This window comes from Canis lupus, chromosome 35, assembly GCF_011100685.1.
Source record: "Canis lupus familiaris isolate Mischka breed German Shepherd chromosome 35, alternate assembly UU_Cfam_GSD_1.0, whole genome shotgun sequence".
Lineage (NCBI taxonomy): Eukaryota > Metazoa > Chordata > Mammalia > Carnivora > Canidae > Canis > Canis lupus.
Window position 1 is genome coordinate 4,301,146 of NC_049256.1, and position 24,680 is coordinate 4,325,825.

The 24,680-nt window shown below is 42.6% G+C and overlaps 1 protein-coding gene across 4 annotated transcripts in view; it reads right to left on the reverse strand.

The window, feature by feature from the left end:
* The window catches only part of LOC488190 (myosin light chain kinase family member 4), a 109,257-nt gene that overhangs the window by 16,328 nt on the left and 68,249 nt on the right, over positions 1-24,680 (reverse strand). For 3 of the 4 annotated variants that reach the window (XM_038584014.1, XM_038584015.1, XM_038584016.1), the window contains 7 exons: positions 9,619-9,697; positions 8,830-9,274; positions 7,073-7,371; positions 5,787-5,892; positions 3,454-3,547; positions 3,271-3,380; positions 2,167-2,308 (listed from right to left, as the gene is read on the reverse strand). In XM_038584014.1, the coding sequence (XP_038439942.1) occupies positions 2,167-2,308; positions 3,271-3,380; positions 3,454-3,547; positions 5,787-5,892; positions 7,073-7,371; positions 8,830-9,274; positions 9,619-9,697 (1,275 nt within the window). The remainder of the gene's footprint in view (positions 1-2,166; positions 2,309-3,270; positions 3,381-3,453; positions 3,548-5,786; positions 5,893-7,072; positions 7,372-8,829; positions 9,275-9,618; positions 9,698-24,680) is intronic. The other variant, XM_038584017.1, reaches the window with a different exon arrangement.

A 24,680-nucleotide genomic window follows, 5' to 3' on the forward strand; every position in this document is an offset into this window, starting at 1 on the left:
GAGTTTAACTCAGGTAAGGCTCGGCTCCGTCAAGCCAACAGTCTTGGGGGAAGTGGAAGAGGGAGAAGTGTAGACAGTAGAGCAATGCAACTCAGCGTTTGTAGAACATCTTACAGGTGTGCCTGTGTCTGTTAGGTTGGAAAAACTGAGGTCCGAGAGAAATAGGGAATTTGACTGAAAGTCTAGGTCAACCATAAAAAAAGAGAAATCACGTTTTCGAAGAATTGCTTGGAACTCTCAAGCTCTAGTCCCAATTCATCCCTGAGAGCTGGGGTGCATTTGTTGAGTTGCTGAATCCCAGGACCCCGCGTCCCATTTAGGTGGGGTCACAGCTGCCCCTCCCCTGCCTGTCCGGGTAGAGAGGAGGTTCAAATGAGATCAGAAACTAAGAAGCCCTGAAAGAAATGATGTAGTGTCTCCTTATCAACACTCAGGGGTCCATTTGGTTGGCATAACGTCTTTCGAAGCCCTTTTCTAAAACATCTCTAAAACTGATGTCTATGAGTAAAAGCTATTTATAAACAAGTGGATGCTCTGTAAGAACATTTGGTTTTGTGCTTAGATAACTGATTAATCATGTATAAAGCTGTCCGATTGTCAAAGGATACTATGACATAAAAATGCGTTCACAGCTTTGAGGGCACTTGAAAAAGTCAAAAAAAAATTTTTTAACTATGAAATGAAAGCATATTCACTGACTAAGATTTGCAAAACACAGAAAAAATGTAAAGGAGGCCATTTTTCATTTTTAAGTCACCTATAATCTCCCCTCCATGGTGACAAGCACTCTTTAATATTTTTGGCCATTTTCCTTCCACAGAGCTTTCTGCAAGGGATGAGTGGTCCTTAATGATCCATCCAGCTGTCGCCTTTACTATTATCTTTGCCTACAAGCCATAACTAAAATTGCCCATTGCAAGTCCTCAATCAATGCTATGAAGCCACATACAGAGCTATTTGACTTACGGTAGGTCAGGTCCTAGTTTTAGTTGCCAATCAAATCCCTGTAGGGCTATCTGCGGAATATATACACTCAGCGAAAACGCTCCATGGCAATACACAGTATCAAACTCAGTTCGAAGCCAAGGGCTTTGCTAATGATTTTCAACCTCTGACTGTCTTTTATATACCACTTCCTCCTGCCCCGTGTATGGGAGGGGTAGTGCCCATAAATCAGGACAGTGAGGCAAGTTAAGTTATAAGAAGAGAGAGCCGTGGAAACCCATTTAAGGAAGTTAAATTTATTTAGCTCTACAATCCCCGATGACTTGCAGCCGGTGGTATGTTATGTAGAATATATATTTTATCTCACGGTCATGCTGTGCAAATGGAGAAATGAGAAAATGATTGTGCCACACAAGAAGGGGCAATTTATGATACTTAGCCCCAATATTAGAGCTGATCAGAGTTATTGAGCCTGGGTCTTTCACTGGTTCTAACTATGTACAGTCAAATTCTAGGACTTCATAATGGGGGAGAGATCAAACGGGAGGAGTCATTACATAAGAGAAGAAAGGCAGGTGGTTTGGCTCCCACTATTCCAGAGGCTCTCCACCATGTCCAAAGTGGTGCTTGCCCCACCCGCACCACCCTTCTGGGCTCCTGAGCATGTTAGCACCACCCTTCTGGCTGCCCTGTATCCCATTCTGCTATAGGTCTCTACTTGGTGCTCTAGCATGCCCACAGAAAAACAAATCCCTAAAGTCCAGCACCTCCTAAAAGACTTTGAGACTGCTAAGGATACTTGGAGAGCTGGAAAATTTGGCTACCACTAGGGACTTCTGAGTTAGCTAAAATCCTCCCACCTATTTATTCTAAAAATGAAAGGGATGCAACAAGGATGCCGTGATGGTGGGAGTGGTGGTGGTGGTAGTTCTATTTCTAATCTTTTAGGGAAAGCATCTCCCTAAATGTGGATTCCTTTAACACAGGCAACTTAGAAGAATCTGAACAGCAGTCCCTGAAGATGGAGGTGTGCAAAAATTAGGGGGTGACATTGCTGGGGATGGGGAGAGGACGATCAGAATCCAGGTTTTTATTAATTCCCAAATATGTACCTCATAACAGCATACATTTCCCAAGCTGGCATGGGGTACTGGACAGGGCCCACTGATCCATAGGAGGGGGAGGTGGCAAGGGTCTCATACCAAACAGAACACACCCTACCTTCAGATCCAAATGGAGAATGTACATCTGATGCATGTGTCTTATGCCCTCACATATCTGCTTGATGAACAGGATGGTGTCAAACTCGGTCAGATTGTAGTTGTCATCGATGATGCGATCGAACAGCTCCCCTCCATCCACACTGCAGAGAGAAGAGGCGTGAAGCCCTGAGTGTGACTCCTTCAGGAACACAGCTATTTCTTGGAGCAAGCAGCTGGCTGGTCGAACTCCCCTAACTCTTCCAACAGGTGTGTGGACACAGTGACCTCTCCAGCCCCGTCGCTATCTCTGCCAGATGATGCTTGTGCTGAAGGCCCTTATTTTAATTACCATCAACTTCACAACTGGGCAGCCTCAAGGTGCCTGTCATCCGGTGGCTGCCACTCTGGAGTGAATCCACATCTGCCATCTCCTGACATATATGGAAGATAAAGAGGACCCTACAGAGGTAGAGAGAGGAATCCCAAATACCAAGCAAAGGCCAAACAGGGTCTCCTCGGGCTACTTTCGGTGTTAACGTGCTCCTATGTGCTTCTGATGCTGGACATTTTATTACCCAAAATTCCTATTGCACAATGATAAACAAAACTCCAAGTGGAGGAATGAATGAACTGAAGCACAACACTGATTCAGTGTTAGTTAGAACTACTCTCTTATTAGATACTTGTTAATTTTTTATAAAAGTGAATTTAAATGGAAGTTTCTTAGCCCTAATTATTAAGAGTTTGATGTGAACTTTGTATTAATGATTAGGTCGAAAAGAAAATGTGGTTCAAGAACCACTTCCCTTCAGGTTAACCCGAGTAGTATTTAGGTTGGCTGTTTGACATGTAGCTTAGATACAAAGCTACACCTATGCTGTCATTCTACTTCTTCTCAGTAACATCACACATGGAGATGTGTTTTCCTGTGTGCTTTTCCTTCTGAAACTGATGCAGTTGTCTGACACACGCCAATCAGAATCAGGGGTGCACCAAACAGGGATCCAGCAATTTCTGAAGCAGGATAGAGCGGCAGCCACATAGTCACGGATGCCGTGGGGCGCTCCAGATGTGTGCATGCAGCTGTGCAGGGGAGGGGATGGGGGCAGAGGAAAACACGTACTACTCCATGACCAGGACAATGTCATTCTTAGACTCAAAGGCATCGTAAAGCTGAATGAGGTTCACGTGATCCAGCTGGTTCATGATGTTGATCTCGTTCTTCACTTCATCCTAAGAAGATGGAAAGACGCTTTAGTGAAGAGAAGATGATGGCAAGGAGAGATCCACATTGCACGGCTTTTACCTTATCCTTTGTGCCTCTGGTCTTGATGATCTTGGCCGCCAGCTTCAGACCTGTTGCTTTCTCCTCACACTTGTGAACCTGGCCAAAGCGCCCCCTGCCAAAGAAGAGCATGTGGCACAGCGTGAGGGGAAGCCAAGTGGAAGACGCGGTTGTCCCGGGGCATTTCTCTTTTTGGGTTAACCTGTGAATGCAGCCAATAAACTTCTAAAACGATGTCAAATTGTGGTCTATCAGCCACAGGCATCAGAATCCACTGAGGGGTTTCCTGGCCCTACCCCAGACCTGCTGAGGCACAAATGCAAGGTGAGGTCCCAGAATCTGCATTTTCATGACATTCCTTGGGTGATTCATATGCACCCTAAAATGTGGGAACTTCTGTTATAGAAAAAAAAAATCTTTCTGAATCCACTTGAAGGTAATAGGCTGGGCTTTGTGAGCCTATGAACAGTACAGGCTATAGGTCAGGCATGTAAAATTATTTTTGGAAACCGCATATAAATAAAGTAATAACAATATCACATATAGATACGTATAATAAAAATACACAAAAAAAATACATATTACATAATCACCCATGAGATTTTACCCTCCTAAAATTGGATATACATTTACATTTACCTTATAGGACAGCTTCTTACAAATTAGAAGTGCACAGTCATGAACAAGCTTAAAATTTGACTCCTTGCTTTGATTCCTGATTTAGTAAGATAGAATGCAGGTGCCTGCTTGTGCAATGTGGCTGTCATGCGGGGGATAGAGGGGAAGCTTCCTGAATGACATTGTGACCCAAAGGCCCACCACAATCTTGGAGGACTGCAGACGTGAGGATGGTGGCAACAGCTGCCAGAGGTGGGGTGGTGACTGCCACCACAGCCCACTCCACTAGGCAGGACAGATGGGGCTTGGAGAATGTTACTGTAAACACAAGCCAAGGGATGACTGTAATTCCAACTACCCTCCTAGGTGTAGTCTCTCCTGGAGCACTTGAACACAGCCCCAGGCACCTCACATGTGGCTGCGGATGATGAAAATGCCCTGGGGGCACCTGGGTGGCTCAGTGGGTTAAGCGTCTCACTCTCCGTTTTGGCTCAGGTCATGATCTCAGAGTCCTGAGATGGAGCCCCTCGTCGGGCTCCCCGCTCAGTGGGGAGTCTGCTTCCCTTCTCTCTCTCTCTCTCCTTCTGCCCTTGCCTCTGCTCTCTCTCTTTTTCTAAAATGAAAGAGAGAAAGAAAGAAAGAAAGAAAGAAAGAAAGAAAGAAAGAAAGAAAGAAAGAAAGAAAGGGAGCATGCCCTGGGAATTGTCCCAAAGTGCCTTCTGCAGATAACACTCTCCTACAGACAAACTGTGGCCGGCTTGTCCCTGAGGTCCCTGAAGACTCGAGTGAGCTACTGGGTGCAGCTCGTGGGAAGACTCCCATGGCACCTCTTCACGTGTCGGAGCTCCTGGTTGTGCCTCTGTCCTTCCTTGCAGTCCCTATAACCAGCAGGCTGAGGGGCAAAGCATCCAGGTGGCTCCTCATGGCAAAAGAAACATGGAGCAGGGAGAGGAAGAGGGATTTCATAAATACCAACCACACCCCCAACGATCAAATGCAGAAACGTACTGTTTCTAGCAGCTACGCATATTTTCCACCTGTTGGTAAGTAAATTTTGTGTATATCAGTATAAATGTTCTGCTTCCTTTTCCTTTTTCACATAGAGATGCTGACAGTAGCAAACTTTATAATTTAGCCTTTACATTAGGAGATCTCAAAGGAGGACCGTGACTGGTGTAAAAGAGGAAGGAATATCCCCCAGTAATACACTTGGCCCCTGATGAACTGTACTCTTCCTTCTTCAGGGAGAGAGTCTGCATTTAGACGTCCTTCAAAAAAATTCAAATTCTTCAGTGAGGGAGACAATCGAAATGGATAATAGTAATTAATATAGTAACAACATGAATGTAAAACCAACAACGAGATACAAGATTTAATACGTGCCACAAGAAATACATAGTGTTCACTCATTTCTACATTTTGTGTCTCTGTTTTCAAGTTTTGGACAGCTTCGAAACCTTCTCACTGGTGACTCACTGGGGCTTCTCCCAATTTCAGACATTACAACATGGGAAGTAAAGCAGATAATAAATGTGGACTTTAGTCACTGTCACCACATCAACCTTTCTGACATCAGTGGTGATTTTCAGAAATGGTTAAAATCTCTTAAAATGTTTGTTTATGATGTTTCTGGTTCTCGGGTCAAGACCGGCAAACATTTATGAAATCCTCAAAATCTGTCTCTTTGAAAACTCTCTTATTTTGTTGAAAGCATATTAAAATTGAGCATGACTTACCCTCCTAAAATTTCCGTTCTGCTCACGGTATAAAAACTGTTGACGGCTGCTTGTTTGGCTGTCACGATACGGTGATTAAATGGGGCAGGAGGAGCTGGGACATCATCTAGATGGTGAGAGGAAGAGAAAGGCCATTTGTTAAGCAGTCAGACCTCTTTTTTTGGCACCAGCACTAGGTCTCAGAATAAAATAAAATGCGCCATCTATTTTATTCCTAACGATCCAGGGAATGTATGTTTTTATTTCATATTATGATCTGTAATTCAGGAAGGTGACACCTTGCCATCTTTCAGAAAGAATGTCAGGACCACAAAACTATGGTTTACACCATCTTTAGGACAACTTTTAGAAATGTCACAATAGTTTAAAATCTCCAAACCCAATACAGTCCATATAGATAATCCTCCCAAGCCTGAAACCATTTAAGTTCAAAGATGAGAAATTGCTTGGTTCACTTTTTTTCTAAAAAAAAGCACCACTGATAAGGTCCATTATTTTAATTAAAGGGAAGAGAGAAAGATAGAGTTTCTTCATGTCATTGAAATGCTTGATATTATTCTATATTAATTTCCAAAATATTTTAGCTTTTATTTAAGACACATTTAAGACAAAAAAGATAAATTTTTCCTGGCTGGAAATAAAACCAGTAAAACTGGCTAAGTACATATTCTACAGCTCTCAAATTTCTCCCACTTCCCACCCTTCGGTCTAAGTGTTTAAACTCTAGTCCACGTCACAATTGGCTCTAAAACACATACTCAGTATTGCTCTTCCACCATTCTTTTCACTTTTCCATGGTTTGTTCTCTGTGGGTCTATTCATTTCCTCATTTATTCCATATTTAAGCATCTACTGCATGCAGATTCTTACATGCATACAGGGGTACAAGGGGAGGTGAGTAGATAATAACTTTGCTTTAGGAACTTTAAATGTATTCAACACGTAATTCTTGAGCACTTTATCTTGTGCTAGGCACTCTGCCAAGTGTTAATATTTTTAAGAACTCAGATAATAGAAGTCTCCAGAAATCTGATTTGATATAGACATTCATCTCTCTCACCATAAATATGCTGAAAACTAAAGAAGTCATGAAAGAATTCTCTTGGTGGCATTCATTTCTTCAGACCAAAAAAGAAAAAAACAAAGGTGACTGAATTACATACACAAATGGCATCAGTGTGGCATTATGTCTCCTTCAGGCTGTTAGGCTAAGGGAGATTTAGTTGGAAATGCTTACTGGAAAAGGTTAAGAAGCTTTAAAAGCCTGAAACAAAAGCATTTCCTACCCAATGGGGTCACCAGATCTTGCTGCCTGGAGGTCTTACTTCCAGCGGACTCCAGGGGTTTGCCTTGGAAGCCTCCTCGGGCTTGTCTGGTTTCCTGTGTCCTAAATGCGTGTCCTTCACCTGGACTCACTACATCTATTCTGCTTTTTTTGTTGTCCTCTTTGGTGAAGCACTCGTCCATCACCCTCCTCTTGCTGCTGCCAGTGTGCTCCGCTTGCTCAGCACTCTTGAAAATGGGTGCTATTTCTGGGGTTTCCGGGGTTCGTGATGCAGAAATGGCTTCTACATTGCTGATACACCTGGAAAATAAAATCCAGCTGCAGGTCTCAGCGTTTCAAGGAGATGGCCTTCAGATGGTCAGAAGTCTTAGACCTAAATAAAGCTTCCTTAACATGGTGTTCTGGTGAAGCTTTATGACAGACTTGGGCTGTTTCAGCATTTGGGATTTAAAAAAAAAAGAAAGAAAGAAAGAAAAAAGAAAGAAGCCTGATTTCCTCATCAAACAACGCAGCACAAGAACAGGTGCAGATAAGTGGGACTCCCAGGACTCTTCCTGTCGACCTTTGCGACTCCAAGTTATTTCACTGACCCTTTACAAAAGCAGTCATTTTATGAATACCTAGCTAATTCGGTCTTCATTCATTTCACTTCCTTTTCTTATAGAGGAGAGAGATTACTAAATTAAAGTATACTAGAGGAAGCAGTCATCTCTCTGAATATTACCAGCGGGAAGAGTAAACCTTAAATTTAGTCCATATGAATTGAACTAATTTCAGTTTTTTAACAGCTCCCTACCTTACTAAGCACATCTTTGCAGTGATGGACTTTCTTAATAAAATTAGTCTTTATGTTTAATTCTTAAAACATTAGACTTCTCCATGATTAGGTTTCAAATACATTATTAAAATAAATGAAATAAAAATTATATCTTAATTCCCTGAGAAACACACAGATATGTGGATATTCTGTTCCAAATGGAGTCTGTGGCCCATCACGACATAGAGTAATTAATTTATTGTGATTGGCTACGTAATTACCTGAATTTATATGTGAAACTTTGCAGTTGAGGAAGAGTCCTTAAATAATCTACTTCTTACTCAACCCTCACAATATTCTAGGAAAATAGCCAACTAATCACGTATAATCAGATGGGCAAACTTTTTCAAAATTAGTCTCTTAACTTACAGATAAATCCGACCCCATTATTCAATGCTTGGTCTTAGGAAGGATGTGCTCTATATTGCTAAAAATAAGAACTTTTTACTTAATCTTTTAAAAATATTGATTGATAATAATCATTATCTTTGTCAACCAGTTGGTAGAAGAAAACAGTAAAAATGCCCAAGAATGTCACGGGCAAGAAGAAAAAGTAATGGCAAGAGAACAGGCCCACACCAGCTGGGAAACTGGTTTCTAAATTGTTGCTTTAAAAATTCACTTCAGGGATCCCTGGGTGGCGCAGCGGTTTGGCGCCTGCCTTTGGCCCACGGCGCGATCCTGGAGACCCGGGATCGAATCCCACGTCGGGCTCCCGGTGCATGGAGCCTGCTTCTCCCTCTGCCTGTGTCTCTGCCTCTCTCTCTCTCTCTCTCTCTGAGTGTGACTATCGTAAATAAATAAATTTAAAAAAATAAAAAATAAAAAAAATAAAAAATAAAAATTCACTTCAGCCCTCCTTTTGGTATGGCCTTAAGTTGCAATGGCGCATAGATCTACCAAAAAAATCGATTGTAGGTGTGTAATGCTTCAAACCCTACCTTCCACAGGATTGATCACTGTTAGTTTTATCAACACACTGCTTTTTATTTGCACACTTGTCCAACACTGTTTCATTTGCTGGTCCTTCTTTCATTTCAACTTTGCTTTTGCTAGTATCTTCTTTAGAATGAAGCCCACATTTCTCTCCTTTGAACACTAGACATTCATTCTTATCCACAGTGGCTTGTGTATCATCTCCAGGACTCTTATCTTCTTGTCTGTTCAGTCTCTTTGCACTCAAAATGTCTCTTGTGTCTACATTTCCTCTCGGCTCTATGGAAGTTTTTAGAGCAAAATCTTCTATCTCGTCTTGTGGTCTTTCTGTATGAAATGTGGCAAAACTTCTCTGAATTAGAGAGGCATTGGTCTTCTCAGAATTTTTCTCGTTGAGTTTATTAACTTTTTCTTTCTCAGAGGAGGGCTGGTTCTTCTGGGAAGATCTCTCTAAAAGCCACAAAATATTTTAATGGAGGACGCATGTGATCAGTATAATTTCCACTTCATATCATGGCATTTCTATTCAGGTTTCTCTTTATCAGAAGATATAAGCTTTTGAAAAGCAAAGTAGAAGTGAACGTGACCAATTGGCTGACATTTGGGTTCCCAAAGATGTCCTAGTTTGTAACTAGTAGGACCCAAAGTCAATCAAATAAAGATATCCACACAGCACTTCTCCCGACACATGGCTTTATGAACACGTAACTCCCTCTGAATAAGAACAATCATAACGGGACTTTTACACCAGAGCTTTTTCTAAGCATAAATATCTAGTCTCCTAAAGATGTTACCTGTGAGAGTGGATGTCCTTTTGCCTTTGACAGGTACTGTTTCCTTCGGGCCATGGTGTGACCATGTCTTCTCCTTAGCCTATGGATACACAATTGAATAATTGAAGTCACTTAGTAATTACATCAGGGTTTCTCAACCTCAGCACTACTGATACGTGGGGTGGATAATTCTTTGTGGTGGAAAATGTCATGAGCACCATAGAATGTTTAGCAGCGTCTCTGTCCTCTACCTACCAGATGATGATGGTATCTTCCCTCAGAGTTGTAACATCCAAAAATGACTTCAGACATTGATAAATGTCCCCTGGGGAGTAAAAATCACCCCAGATTGAAAGCCACTGTATTTCATGATTCAAAAACAGAAGAAAAAAAACCCACTAAAATTAATAGTAAGTTAGAGGGCAGGACAGTCTGAATTAATGAAACTGTGTAGACTACAATATTTGAAAACAAATGAACTCACGACTCTAAAAGAAATTCTATTAAACTCTAACATTGTTTATAAAAGAAAGCCCATCTTCATGATTAGATTAAAGGATATTGATAATGTATATGTCACCTCTGACCTTTGTTTATATTGTCTTGATATGGTTCACATATAAATCAGATGAAAATGAGAGGATATATGTGAATAGGTTTTGTAAACCAGAAAGTAAGAGCCTAAAGTAAGCTTTTATAAATGAGTTTTCACATGGCTTAGAACAGATGGCCCTTTTCCTAGGCAGATAAACATCCTTCTCACAGTCTGGCTTTTCTGAATTTGCTTAGCCAACTTTTCTTAAATACCACATAAAAGATAAACATTAGCCCAATCCACCCAAGTTATCACAAATTCTGAAGTTACGCGTTATAAATGCACGAAATTGTATGGATGTCCAAAGAATCAGTCTTCTTTTCTTTGCAAAGAGAGCAAAATTTGCCTTAGGGTGACTTTTAAGCATGAAACGCCACATCAGTGTGGCTCAGGGCCTCAAGACAAACTGCTAATGTACTTTTAAATAATCCCAGAGGCAGTCCCATAGGTTCAGAGCATTTCCATTTTTCAGATAGAGACTTTGAAACACAAAGGTATGTTTAGTAAATCTGGGGAAAACCAAAATTAGAGATTACAGCCTCAGAGTTTGTAACTTCCTCTTTTTTTTTTTTTTCAAGATTTTATTTATTTATTTGAAAGAGAGAGAGAGAGAAAGAGAGCACAAGCAGGGGGAGCAGGAGAGGCAGAAGCAGGCTCCCCACCGAGCAGGGAGCCAACGTGAGGCTCTGTCCCAGGACCGTGGGATCGTGACCTGAACCCAAGGCAGACACTCAACTGACCGAGCCACCCAGGTGGCCCTGCAACTTCCTCTTTTAAGTGAAAGTGCAGGACAAATGTTCTTCAACTTCCTCGGGCAAAGCCAGTTGCTCGCTCCCCTGTGCACAGCACTCAGCATGTGTGCCCACCCCAGCATCACTTGCAACACTTGAAACGTTTTTCCTGTCAATTTTCCCCTAGCTTGTAAGCCTTGCTTAAATAGGCAGAAAGACTGATTCATCTTTGAATCTCTGGCACTTGGCCCAGAGACCAGGATATAGTGATGATGGTGGTGGTGATGATGATGGTGGTGGTGATGATGTCAATGATGATGATGGCTAATATACATGAAGCACTGTCTACATACCAGGAACATTTCTAAACATATTATTAACTCAGTTGATCCTCACAGCAATTCTTTGGGATACATACTACTAGCCACATTTTATAGTGAAATCAGGTAATTTCTAAGGGTTAAACAGTTCAGAAATGGTTTGGCCAGGATTATTAATCAGTCATCTCCTTAATTCTGTGCTCTTAACTAATACCTTGTACTGTCACTCAGGAAAAAAAAAAAGATTATAGGCAAAGTATGAGGTTAGTATTTATTGATTATCTATCACACAGCCAGTACCACAAGAAGATGAAGAGAGAAGGGTATAAAATGGAAACAAATCAGCAGAGTGAAGCAATAAATATTTTATCAAACAATTAGCATTAACATGGAAGAGAGGCAAGAGATAGAGATAATTAAATCCAATTTTGAAAATAAGTTCAAATTAGTCAAATACCAGAGTTTAACAAATTGTGTTTAAGATGTTGCATAATTTTGTCTTTCAGTATTTCTCTTTTGAAGTGAAAACTCCTGGTGGATAGACATGGTGCTTCTGGATTCATTCTGGATAGCATGAACATTGGTGGCCTTAAAAATGAAAACGTACGTATCATTCAATTTCAGTTCATCAAAATAGGTAAAACTGAGAATCTGGTACTCCATGAAGTGCCAAATTGATGAGCGTTTGCCTCTAAGGTCATCTAGGTGTCAGTGTCAAATGTCCCCAAGTTGTGCTGACATTCTTCGGGTAGAGCAGTCTGAGCTGACCAACAGGAGAAGCTGTCAATTCTGAGGAACATAAGAAACCAGCTTCCAAATGAGACTTTTTTCTTCGTCGATAATGCATCACATATGCTTTACCATTTAAATAATGTCAGGAGGTCTTTATTCATTGCCACAGGCTATTGTATTTTCATTTCTCTATGTAATACTGACATCTAGAGGAACTTTGAACTGAGTTTCCAAGAAACAGAAGCTGTCTTTCTCCTTTCCTGTGTCTGGACGGCAACCTCGGTGTGAAGAGTTTTTACTGTGTGTTTCCAAATTATCTGTAGAAGTCGCTAAAATAGGAAGTGCAAGCCCATAGATATATCTTGTCCAAAAATGAACATGTTTTCAATTGATGAGAGTGGACATGACAAGACTGTTAAGCAAGATGTTTCTGGAAGGATTACTATCACTCTCTGTTAACAGATAAAAATCATGTCAGATTATGTTCCTTTGCTAAATTCATACTGGTGACCAAGATGAGCCTGAGAGCTTCGTTTCATTCAAACTCACTCATGACTCCTTGACTTAATAAATACTTCTATATTTGCACATGGATCCTTTTTGTAACCATTTACTCATTGCTTTTATAATAATCTATTGATGCCTTCAGGATGGCTTACAGAAGAAAGGGGTCCCAAAAGCCCAAGTATTCAAACACAATTCTGCTGTCTCCACTCTGTACAGTTTTCTAGAGCAGTGTCTCAAGTGGGGAGTGTGTCCGAGTGTGTCCAAAGTAGTCTTCAGGTTGTATAAAGGAAATGTTAGAACTCATTTTTATTTGTTTTCTATTCCTTTAAAGTTTATATTTTACATATGTTTTAAAACACCTATGAATAAAATTGGACACACGTATAATTTATAAGCATCTGTAATATACTAAATTTATTTATATAAAGAAATATACATGTATTGCTTATCAATGTACATAATTTCTGAATAAACATTGGGATTTGCTTAAATACATTTTACTGACAGCAATGCAAAATCAGAATAATTTGGAGACTATTCTTCCAAATAACACCATTTCTTACATTGTGATTTTTTTGAACTACTTGTTTTAGAGAAGAATCATTCTAATTAGCAGGTTCATTTCCATTCAATAAAAATCAACTTTAAAAACCCATCTTAAAGTAGATTTAAGCTTTAAAAGAACAGAAAGACAAAACAGCTACTGCCTCCTCTGGACGCCCACAGTGCAGTGTATGGTCCCTTGACATGCCTTTTCCCCCCACTGGGATAGGGACCCTCCTCTTCCACTTTGTTTTCCCAGGACCACGTGGTGGTGGGTCAGGTTCTGAATATGCTTGGTGAACCCACGTGCAGTAAAGGAAAGAGAAGTGCCTGCAGAACTGGTGCTCTCATGCTGACATTTTTAATAAAAGCCCAACTGCCCCAGCATCGTCTGAAATGCATCCCTGTTCCTGATGCTCACTTAACTGATGGTGAGTGATATCTGCAGCCCTGCATTTGGGGATGATGGTTCCTACAGAAATCTGTTTTCTTAACGTCGCAAAGGAACACGACTGTACTAACCGCATGCCCTGAGCTGAAGGCTTTTCATATCACGGTTTGTGGAGATGCCAAGATGAACACTTTCTGGTCATTTTAACCTAATGCCTAGAAACCCAAAAACATAGCTGCAACAATTTATAATGACTCTGCTAAACTTTGATTAGGCTGTCGTGAGGGAGAGGAAAAAAAAATAGAGCCTAAAAGAAATACAAAAAGAGGAATTTTCAGAATATCAAAACTACATCTCCTTGCTTGACTATAGAAGATAATTTTAGAAATCATTTGTAAAATAAATCTATTTCTTTTCATCCTCAGGGCACACGCAAATTCTTGCATTAAGTGAGGAGACTCCTTAAAGTCCCTGGGTGATAAAAAGAATGTTCACAAAGCATAACCTGTTTCATGGTCCGTAGGGACTGGTGTGGAACAAGGCAGGACAGGATCCGACTGAGCAAATCCAGGAAGGGAAAGTGTCAACTTTGGCCTCAGAACTCAGTAAGCAGACCCTCCCCGTGCTGCTGAGAGCATCAAGGATAATCAAACAGTCACCTGAGAAAATAATCCTGCCAGGAAAATTAAGGTCTTTTGATGCGTCTACTATTACAGGGACAGTGCGCGTCATTCAGAAAGCAAGTACAGAGAATTCCTCAAGCATAGATGTCCAGCAGAGGACCTGAAATCAAAGGCTGGTTTAAGAAAGTCTACTGGGACCATCTGTCCTAGGAAGATACATGGGTAATTTGACTTTTATTCGATTTTAAGACGTATTGAGCAGGACTAACTAAAGAAAGAGTGTGCACACACTTAACCATCTCGTCTAGCAGGAGAAGACTGGATGGGGAACCCCACTTGTCAGATGCACTGTATCCGGTTATTCCTTATTGGCCACAGACTTGGCTTAATTTAAATGTACTTTCAGGTTTTCTTGTTCCAATAACTTCCTTGTTACAGCCAAGACCACCCAGGCCATGTGCTCAGTCCTGAGGCGGTGTACAAGGCCCAGCGGGTCAAGGACCGGGACCCTAGTATCGACCCTGCCGACTCAGAGGCCAGGCTGTGGATGAAAGCTACGGGTGTCAGAAAACATTGGCTCGCCTCCATTCTTCTATCCAGGCTGCCTTTGTCGACTTTAGAAGAACCAGTTAGAACAAGTTAAGACTCTTCACTTAAATATTTAGTCACATCAGGTACTTTGATCATATATAGATTGTGTTTTTTCCTCATCTTACGCCCGATGGATAAACTTACCCAAAACATCTTAGAAACGGATTCATATTTTTTAATTTTCTTCTTATCATCACCTCTCCCTTTTTTTTTTAAGATTATTTATTTATTTATTTATTCATGAGAGACACAGAGAGAGACACAGAGACACAGGCAGAGGGAGGAGCAGGCTCCCTGCAGGGAGCCCGATGCGGGACTCGATCCCAGGACCCCGGGGTCACGCCCTGGTCCCAAGGCAGGCGCTCAACCGCTGAGCCACCAGATGCCCCCACCACTCCTATCTTAACACAGAAAATGCTGAGCCCTCTGACTCATAACTGCTCATTTTTCCCACTCATACTACCCACATGACTTTGGTTGGCCACACATGCCATCTCCCACCTTCTAGGCCCAAACCCCCTTTGCTCTAACAAGGTCAAAACTGGAGGGCATTTGAAAATATATGACACATGTGTCCCACCCCTAAAGAGGGGGTGGAGCTGCACACTCTTTTTCTCTAATCCCCTCCCCGGCCCCAGCTCCACCACCACACACATGCACACCCCAGTGACTCCACTGTACCGCAAGGCCGGCAGCTGCTGGCCCTGTCTGCTCCAGCCCCCCTCATTCTGGGCTGTTGTTGTTTTTTCTCCCCGCTACTCCTTCTTACCACCCAGGCTGCTGTGCCACAGTTCTGAATGATGGTAATAGCACTGGAGATGCGGTGTTTCTCCTAATCCCGAGTTCCTCCCACCCACCAGCAAGGGTCTTTGATCCTCTCCCGATGGATTATCCAGCGAACCACTGCCTCTTCCGCGCCGGCCACCCAGAGGCCCGTGTGTGGAAATGAGTCTCAGGTAGACAGGCCCGGAGACCACAGAAACCTCGCCTCCAGGAGTGATCTCAGGGGCATCCGAGGAGGGCAGGCCAATGCAAAAAAGCCAGCATTTCCAACCACACCTGACATCCTCTTCCTCGCTTCCTGGTCAGAGTTTAGTATGAAAGTGATTTCTTTCCTCCACCAAAACGGAGGTGAGCAGAAGGGAGGACGTGGGTTAAGTGGAGAAACACCACTTCACAGGACATAGAATTACTTACAGCCCTTTACCCAGAAGTACCCCCTGAAAGCCATAAATAGTCGTGCTCGGCCTTCTCGGGACTCCGCCACCAGAAAGGCGAGCACCTGAGCCCTTCCAAGGCTGTGCAGCAGGATCCCCGGGAAAGCGCAACAGTGTGTGTGTGTCTGGGAGATAGCACGGAATAACCAGCTTCAAACGCAGGTAGAAATGGGATTACAGCTCCCTGATGTTCATTTGATTAAAATGAGTCTTACTTAGTAAGATTCTTCTTTTCTACTACACAAGACCCAACCCTGGAATGTTTTCACATGAAGTTTACAGTGTTTTTTCATCACCTAATAAAACTCTTCTATTTCTTCCTGCCGCAGACAGTTTTACAAGCATTCATTTCACATAGTGTTCTCGGTGTGCTTTTTAATTTTTATTTTAGGTTCGCTTTTATCGCTCCATCTCCTGTCTCCCCTCCGAGTAAGCAATCGGCGTTTTGGTGCAGGCCCTCCCCGCAGGCTGGCTCCTGGAAGTGGCGTCTGCTGGCAGGGGCTCCTGGGGAGCTCCGTGTTTCCTCAGGTGGGGTGATGTGTGATCCCACGGGTTGGTAGGGAAGTTCGGAGATCTGAACTTAGATTCACTGAGCAAAATATTTAACCTCCTCAAGGTTTGCCTTTCCTTATCTTGCCCTGCACAGCAAATTTTGCAGGCACACTACAGAGTAGCTTTCAAAAGCTATCTCTGAAAAGCAATGAGAAGCTGCAAAGTTCTTAAAAGTCTCCGAATTTGGAGTACATAATTCACGCTCAGTAGATAGAAACGAATCAGTCATGACTACTTGTCCAGTCCCTTCTACTCAATTCGGTCCACAGACAACAGCCACTGGGAGCTTGTTACTAGAGACTCTCGGCCCCTCCCTCCACTCATCCAATCAGGATCTACGTGTCAACCATTCCCAAGGTGAGTCCCATGCACATTAAAATATGGGAAGCCCTGACCCAGATGACATCCACAGTGACTTGGGCAAAGAAATATTTCACAAAATATTTGTCACGGCCACTTGTATTTATTTCAACCTGGCCTCCATCCACAAAGAGCCATTGTCACCCTTGGTTAAGCTCAGAGGGAGGATGTGGAGAAAGAAGGAAGGAGCCAACAAACGCTCAGCTGGTCTGGGTGTCTGCTGGCCTTGAGGGCAGCAGCCAGGGGAAGTCCAGAACTGTGAAGAATATCAGTGAGCTTTGAAGAATGTCCAGAATGTTGACACGGACCCAAGGAGTCCTGGCAGGGACTCAGAAGGGTAGGCGAGACTTGATATCATGTGCCTAGAGGTTTCCGCTAATCTCTGGGGTCTCTACCAAACTCAGGCCTCAGAGGAAAGCAACACTAAGTTGTAAAGTTTCTGTTACGGGCTGAATGTTTACGTGCTGCCGAAATTCATATAGTGAAATCCTAACTTCCAACACGGTAGTATCAGAAGGTGGGGCCTTGAAAGTGGTAATTAGGTATAGGTGACGTCAGGAGGGTAGAGTCCCTGTGATGAAATTCGTGTCTTGACCAGAAGAGGATGAGACTAGGGCCTTCCCCTGCCTCCCTGCCAGGGGAGGAGAGAGCGATCATGCAACTGTCTGCAAGACAGGGAAAGGTTCCCATCAGAACCAGAGCACGCTGGCACCTGATCTCAGACCTCCAGCCTCCAGAACTGTGAGAAAGAAATTGCTCTGTAAGCCACCTGGTCTGTGGTGTTTTGTTACAAACACCTGAACTAAGATTCAGTGAGACTGTGCCAGCAGTAAACTCTAGAGAATCAGGAACATATTCTGATCCGTCCCCAAATGTGAAGAATACAGTTAGGATTATTAATACAAGTGCTGAAACTTGGTCGCTGTAAGGTGACTGTCGACCCCTTAAGAGAAACATGTAATTTTATTTAGCCCAGTTGTTATGAAATAAAAATTACAAAGTACACAGATAGTACATAACCCCTGATACCCTCTAGTCTGTACTTTCACTCCTAAGATATTCTTAAACCCTCAATTTTTGGAGAACATTGCAACACCTTACTGAAGTCCTCATGTTTTTATCTCATTCTTTTGTTTTATTATGGACATACAGGAGAATATTCAGCTGGCACAGTCCCAGTACTATGCCAGTTATTAAAATAGGAAATGGGAAAATACTTCCATTCTGGTTGGTAAATAGTGGATGTCCTGAGACCTCCAAGAGTCCAGTTCTCAACTCCTGACCTAACCACCCTCAGGGCCCGCATAAAATCCAGTAGCTTGAGGGCTAATTTCTGCTATGGCAGGGGCCTCCAGGTCCTCATTCCAGTGCAGTCTGTTCTGAAAGGTGAGTGACTGCGGACCCCCAGCCACGAAGTTCGGTTCTGCAGCAGCGAACGTGAATATAATATGAGTGCACCTGGCCACAACAGTAGGCGCATGGCCGGGTAATTTTTAATATTGGAATAAAAGCTTTTAATACTATCTGTGCTGTTCCTTAAAGTTAATTATGAGAGGAATTGGAAAGTGTGCCTTGACCCTCAGGAAAAGCAGTGACTGATGAGTAAAGAGGAGGTAGGAGAGTTCCTATCAGCAATATCTTTGCCCACCTTAGACCTTGAGACAGTGGTCTGAAGTTTATAAATCTCCTGCCCCAGAGATTCTTAATCAGTAGGTCTGGGCTGGAGCCCAAGAACATTTTTCACAAGCTTTGGAAGTGGTTCTGTTTCCAAGGATCATACTTTCAGAAAATGTATGAAATTCTTACTCATTTTTCAAGGCCCTACCTCATGAAGTTTCCCGTTGTGAATTCTTCCTTGAAACACTCCAGTCCCACATCCTTCTACCAAAGAAGAGTCTGTCTTTCCTCCATCCTTATTGTTGATGACCCATCATGAGTGTATCATATTGGGTTGGCATGCTTGACTTTACCTAGATATCCTGATATCTCTAGCATCGCACTCAGCACATGGCAGAGAAACACTAATTGATAAACCGATTGATTAGGAAGCAGGGGCGGGGGCTGATGCCCGGCAATCTTTACTGAGCATCTCAACCAGCTGTATAAAATTTCCAGAAGGGGATCCCTGGGTGGCGCAGTGGTTTGGCGCCTGCCTTTGGCCCAGGGTGCGATCCTGGAGACCCGGGATCGAATCCCACGTCGGGCTCCCGGTGCATGGAGCCTGCTTCTCCCTCTGCCTGTGTCTCTGCCTCTCTCTCTCTCTCTCTCTCTGTGTGTGTGTGACTATCATAAATAAATAAAAATTTAAAAAATAAAGAAAAATAAATAAAATTTCCAGAAGGGGTGCTGTAGCATGCCCTTTATTATATCCTCCCTGGTATCAGGCTTTGCTGTCTCACCCTCAGGCTCCTCTGGCACCTAGAAATCCCCGCTTTTGTGTAGAGCAATTTGTTGGCCTGAACCTCGAGGAGAAAGAAAGCTCATGGTCTTCTCAGACCTTTGCAGGAATTTTTAAGGCTTGTGTCAACAATTAACATCTGAGACTCCACCCTCAGTGTGGGTTATTGAGGCAATTTATCATTTACCACCTTCTCAACAAATGTCTTATCCCTAATAAAATCAGAACATATGCTATAAACACTCATTTGATTGATGCATATATTTAAGATCTATTACGTCAACCATAACTTCTTTTAACACATAACACATCAGCAGCGAGAGACACTTAATGAATATTATTTTAAAAGATTTTATTATTTGGGGATCCCTGGGTGGCTCAGTGGTTTGGCACCTGCCTTTGGCCCAGGGCACTATCCCTGGAGTCCCGGGATCGAGTCCCGCGTCAGGCTCCCAACATGGAACCTGCTTCTCCCTCTGCCTGTGTCTCTACCTCTCTCTCTCTCTCTCATGAATAAATAAATAAATAAATCTTTAAAAAAAGATTTTATTATTTTTATGTAATCTCTGCACCCAACCGGGACTCAAACTCCCAACTCTGAGACTAAGAGTCACATGCTTCACTGACCAAGCCGGCCAGCTGCTCCAAGAGATGCTTAATGGATACTTTTGAGGATAGAAATGAGAAGAGGTTAGATACTGTTATTGCCACATTTCATTTTGTTATGATTTTGGAACTTAGTTTTGCCCGAAGACAAGAGCAAGCTGTACCTATTTCCTCTGACATGTCTCACGGAACTTCTTTGTTTAGCGCCTAACTCAACATTAAAATAAGTGCTAAATAAATGCCTTTGCATTTTACTGCCGAAGCCCTTTACAATTTTTCTAATGGTGATTAACACATCATATCAATTACTCTAATGTCTCTTCGGCTCTCGAGTTCTGTGATGCCACAGAATCGAGACTAAAGCTTGGCGCAGTTAAAGAGCACACTGAAGCTTTCCATGCTGGCAAGAAACTGCTGCTTGGGTGCTTTTCCAAGTGTCTTCACTGTTGGCACCTATTTGTGGTGATGATTTACCTAAGTAAAGCCTAAGTAAAAGCATCTTTATGGCAGATCATAGAAAACAAGTAGCGTTTGTTTGGTTTGTGCTATTTATTTCGGTCTCCGTTTCTCCGCAGGTGAGGGCTTTGCTTCAACCACATGAGGCCCTGTCACCACTGAGGGAGTTCTCCTGGGGTTTCCATCAACAAAGTTTCCTTGTTCACCCCTTGCTACCAGGACAAGGGAGAGGGATGGGAGTTGTCTCCGAGCTCCTCTACGGTCTTCTCAAGCCCTGCTCAGAGGCAGCAACCCGTGATGTGGGGATGGGTTTGTAAAACATGCCAGTTGGATTCCTTTTCAAATTCCGTGAATTTGAAAAGGCCAGTGCACCTGCCTCCTGCTTAAACAGGGAGCTTCATTTGCTGACTCAGATAGGAACAACATTCTTATTCTCAAAGGCAAGAGACTGCTACTTCAATAAACAACGGCAAAACAAAGCAAAAGGTAGCCCTTTGTTGTTGTGGAAATCAGCTATTTATTTCTCACATCGGCTCACGACAGAACAGGAAGGAATCTGAAAAATCACCTTAGATTTAGCATCACAAATTTAAATTAGGTTTTAGAAAGAAATGAAGATAATGGAAGGAGTTTGCCTCACAATCCAGGGGGTTAGATACCTAACTTTTGAATATTTTTATTTTTTTAATTTTTATTTATTTATGATAGTTACAGAGAGAGAGAGAGGCAGAGACACAGGCAGAGGGAGAAGCAGGCTCCATGCACCGGGAGCCCAACGTGGGATTCGATCCCGGGTCTCCAGGATCGCGCCCTGGGCCAAAGGCAGGCGCCAAACCGCTGCACCACCCAGGGATCCCTAACTTTTGAATTCCCAACCACACAACTCACGACAAAACACCCACAATATTCTAAGGGTTCAAAATAAGACAAAGAAATAGAAAACTTACTAAATCACAAAATCCATTTTGAATTCGGAGAGACCTTAAAGAGCGTTGTGAAACGGGCTAAGGAAACCTAACTCACAGGTAGAGGCGGGAAGCGATGCCAAGAGGGTGGTCGCACACATGCTACTCCTTGCAGCTGGCTTAGGCTAGCAGGAAAAAGGGAGATTTCCTCTCAACCCCGTAACTGCCCTCACCTGCAACCAGGAAGAGGTCCCCTCCACTTCCATCACCTACAGCCAATGAGAAGCCACCACAACTATGAACTCTCATTTCCCGCCAAATTTTGTTCCGAACCACTCCTTCCAATCTCCCCCGTCTCCTCTATAAAAGGACACTCTCCTCCACCGTTCTCTGTACTTGGAATGAACTCAGAGAAACCCCTCTCCAGACTGGAAGCGGATCTCTGTCCTGACACCAGAACTACACTCTAGTGCTCAACCCCTCTACCATTGAAGAGCCCCTGCCTCAGAGCACGAAAACAAAGAGTGAAGGTCTTTAATAAACCTCAACAGGTGCCTATGTCTAATGATCTCCTTTTGCTTAGGCCCTTTAAGATATACCCACTGGGACGTCTGGGTGGCTCAGCGGTTGAGCGTCTACCTTTGACTCAGGTCATGATCCCAAGGTCTCAGGATCAAGTCCCACGTCGGGCTCCCTGCATGGAGCCTGCTTCTCCCTCTGCCTGTGTCTCTGCCCCTCTCTCTGTGTCTCTCGTGAATAAGTAAATAAAATCTTTAAAAAAAGAAAAAAAGATATACCCACCCTTTTCGCCTTAGTTCCTCCACTCTGATTAATATATTGGGCCATTTTCTTAGAAAAACATCATGCTGGAAGTTCTTTCTCCTGAAAAGGGGAAATAATTCTAGAATTTCACAGCATCAACCAAAATAGCCAACTAGGTAAATGGCATGACCCTCAACATCTTTCATTTGCTGTGTCTCTGATGACCCCTAGAGCTAATTCCAAGGATAGTAATCATTTGTCCCCTTTGGATCAGCTACTACTACTCCTTATGGGTAAAACTCAACTAGTAATAGCAGAATCCACAATGCACTTCCTATTAAGACCCAAAAAGATCCCCCAGAACCTCTCCCCTTAATTAATCAGCACCTGTAAGTAAAGAAGCCGTTCAAGGCATTAAGCCAAAATTAAATATTTAGGGCCAGGGTCCCCATTATGCCCTGTACCAATCCTTGTGTCACTCCTATTTTACCTGTGAAGAAACCAAGTGGCCACAGATAGTGGCTTGTCCAGAACTTCCAAGCCATAAACAATATCGTTATCCCCCACCATTCTATTGTTCCCAACCCTCACACTTTATTTACTTTCAACACTACTGAGAGCAAATTTTTTTTCTTGATTGATGTAGCATTTTCTTTAGTATTCTAGTAGATAAAAGGAGTCAATATCTTCTTGCTTTTACTTGGGAAGGACAGCGATGCTAGAGACAGTAATGCCAGGGTTTCATGGAAAGCTCACAAACATTAAAGGCTGACCCAGATGATACTAAATTCCCTGGAGGCTCCACTTTAATACAACATGTGGATGACTTACTACTTCGCTCCCCTTTCCAAGCCTCCTCACGAGATGATAGCATCCATGTGCTAAAACTCTTAGCCAAAAAGGGATATAACACCTCTAAGGAAATATTACAATTTGTTCAAACTCAAGTTTAATATTTAGGACATCTGATCTCAGAACAAGGACTGCATTTGGATCCAGACAGTTTTCATGGCATCCTGAGCTTCCCAAAGTCCCAAACCTAATGTCAACTGTGAGGTTTTCTTGAATTGGCAAACTGTATCCCAAACCTCTCTGTATAGCCCCAACCTTTATACATGTTGTTAAAGACTATTAAACCTGTCCCTGTCATCTAGGAAGATCCAGATGACATGACTTTCCAATATTAAAAGAAAGTTTAATAAAGCCCTTTGCCCTTGAACATCCAAATTATCGGCTCCCTTTCTTCCTTTTTGCATATGAAAAAGAAGGGAATGCCCTTGGGATTCTCAACCAAAATCGTGAGGATTACAACCAACCCACAGGATCCTGCAATAACTAGATGCCACAGTCTGGGGATACCTTCCATGCTTCAGAGCTCCACCTGTTACTTACTGTCTTTTTGGGGTAAAACCCTGACTGAGGAAATTTACTGGGCTCCCCTTTACCCACTTCTGTACTGTCGCAGCTCCTCTTACCTCTCATCATACTTAGTATCCCTCAATAAGCCATCTCACTTCCTGTGAAATTCTACTGGGAACTGTCCTTTCTATCACTTTTTTTGTTATGATAACCTTAGCCCTGCTACTCTCCTCCCCTCCTCTACTGATGAAACTGCCCACAACTGCTTAATACTGACAGATCCCCTTGTGACCTCCATAATAACTTAAAGGAAACTCTTTTGGATAACAGTGACTTTTCATTGTTCAATAAGAATTCTTAGGTGAACGATGAAATAAATTGAAGCGGCACCCTTGCCCTTGGGTACTTCAGCTCAACAAGGAGCTATAAGCACATACAGGCCCATATTCTAGCCAAAGGCGAAACTGCCAACATTTACACCGTCAGTATATATACCTTTGGAGTGGCTCGCAGTTTTGGAATGTTATGGAAACAATGTGGTTTCCTTACTTCCAGTGGAGATAAAATTAAAAGCAGCCCTTACAGTCAGGAATTATTGGATGCCATACTCTTACCTGCTGCTTTCGTTATTATTAAAATCCTGGGGCATTATAAGCCTTGACTCTCTGGAAGCTAAAGAAAATCATCTCACTGAATTTCCATTTAAAAATGCTACCCTCACAGGGTCTAGAAGTCAAATCTCTAATTTGCCATGGTCCAAAGGAACTCACTTCCAGATGATAATTTAGAGAAATTGACTATGGACATCCAACAATAAAGCAATATTGGCAATCAAACGATTGTTAGTATGATAAGAAGAGAAGTCTCAGGTTTGGACCAAATACAAACCTGGTCCTACCAGAAATTCTAAAGCTCCCACTACTGACCACTGTGCATGCGTTAAACCATTGGTCTATAGATAAAATGATGTTTATAAATCAATACTGGTGGAGAAACAGCAACAAGACTGCAAAAAGTACCTACACTGCTTTCCCCGCCTGCGTAAAATACTATCCAGGGAAACCTGTCCACACTGTTCCTGGCGCTTTAAATTGCCTAATGGGCCAATTGAATTTTGGCAAATGGATTTTATCAGCGACCCCTACCTCATGGAATCAAATATGTCTTGGTAATGATTTGTATGTTTTTCCCACTAGGCTAAAGCCTTTCCATGTAGATAAGCTACTATCTTTCTTCAGTAGGTAAAATCCTACTGGAATAAAACCATCCCTACTCGGGGAACTCCTCTTGAGCTCCACAGCAAATGAAGAACCCATACTCTGTTGGTGAAATGTTCTAGCACATCTGTGCCATTTAGCAAGTTCAATAGCATTTTCACTGTGTTTATCATCCTCATCCTTCATCCTTTGAAGACTATCATCCTAGTCTTCAAAGC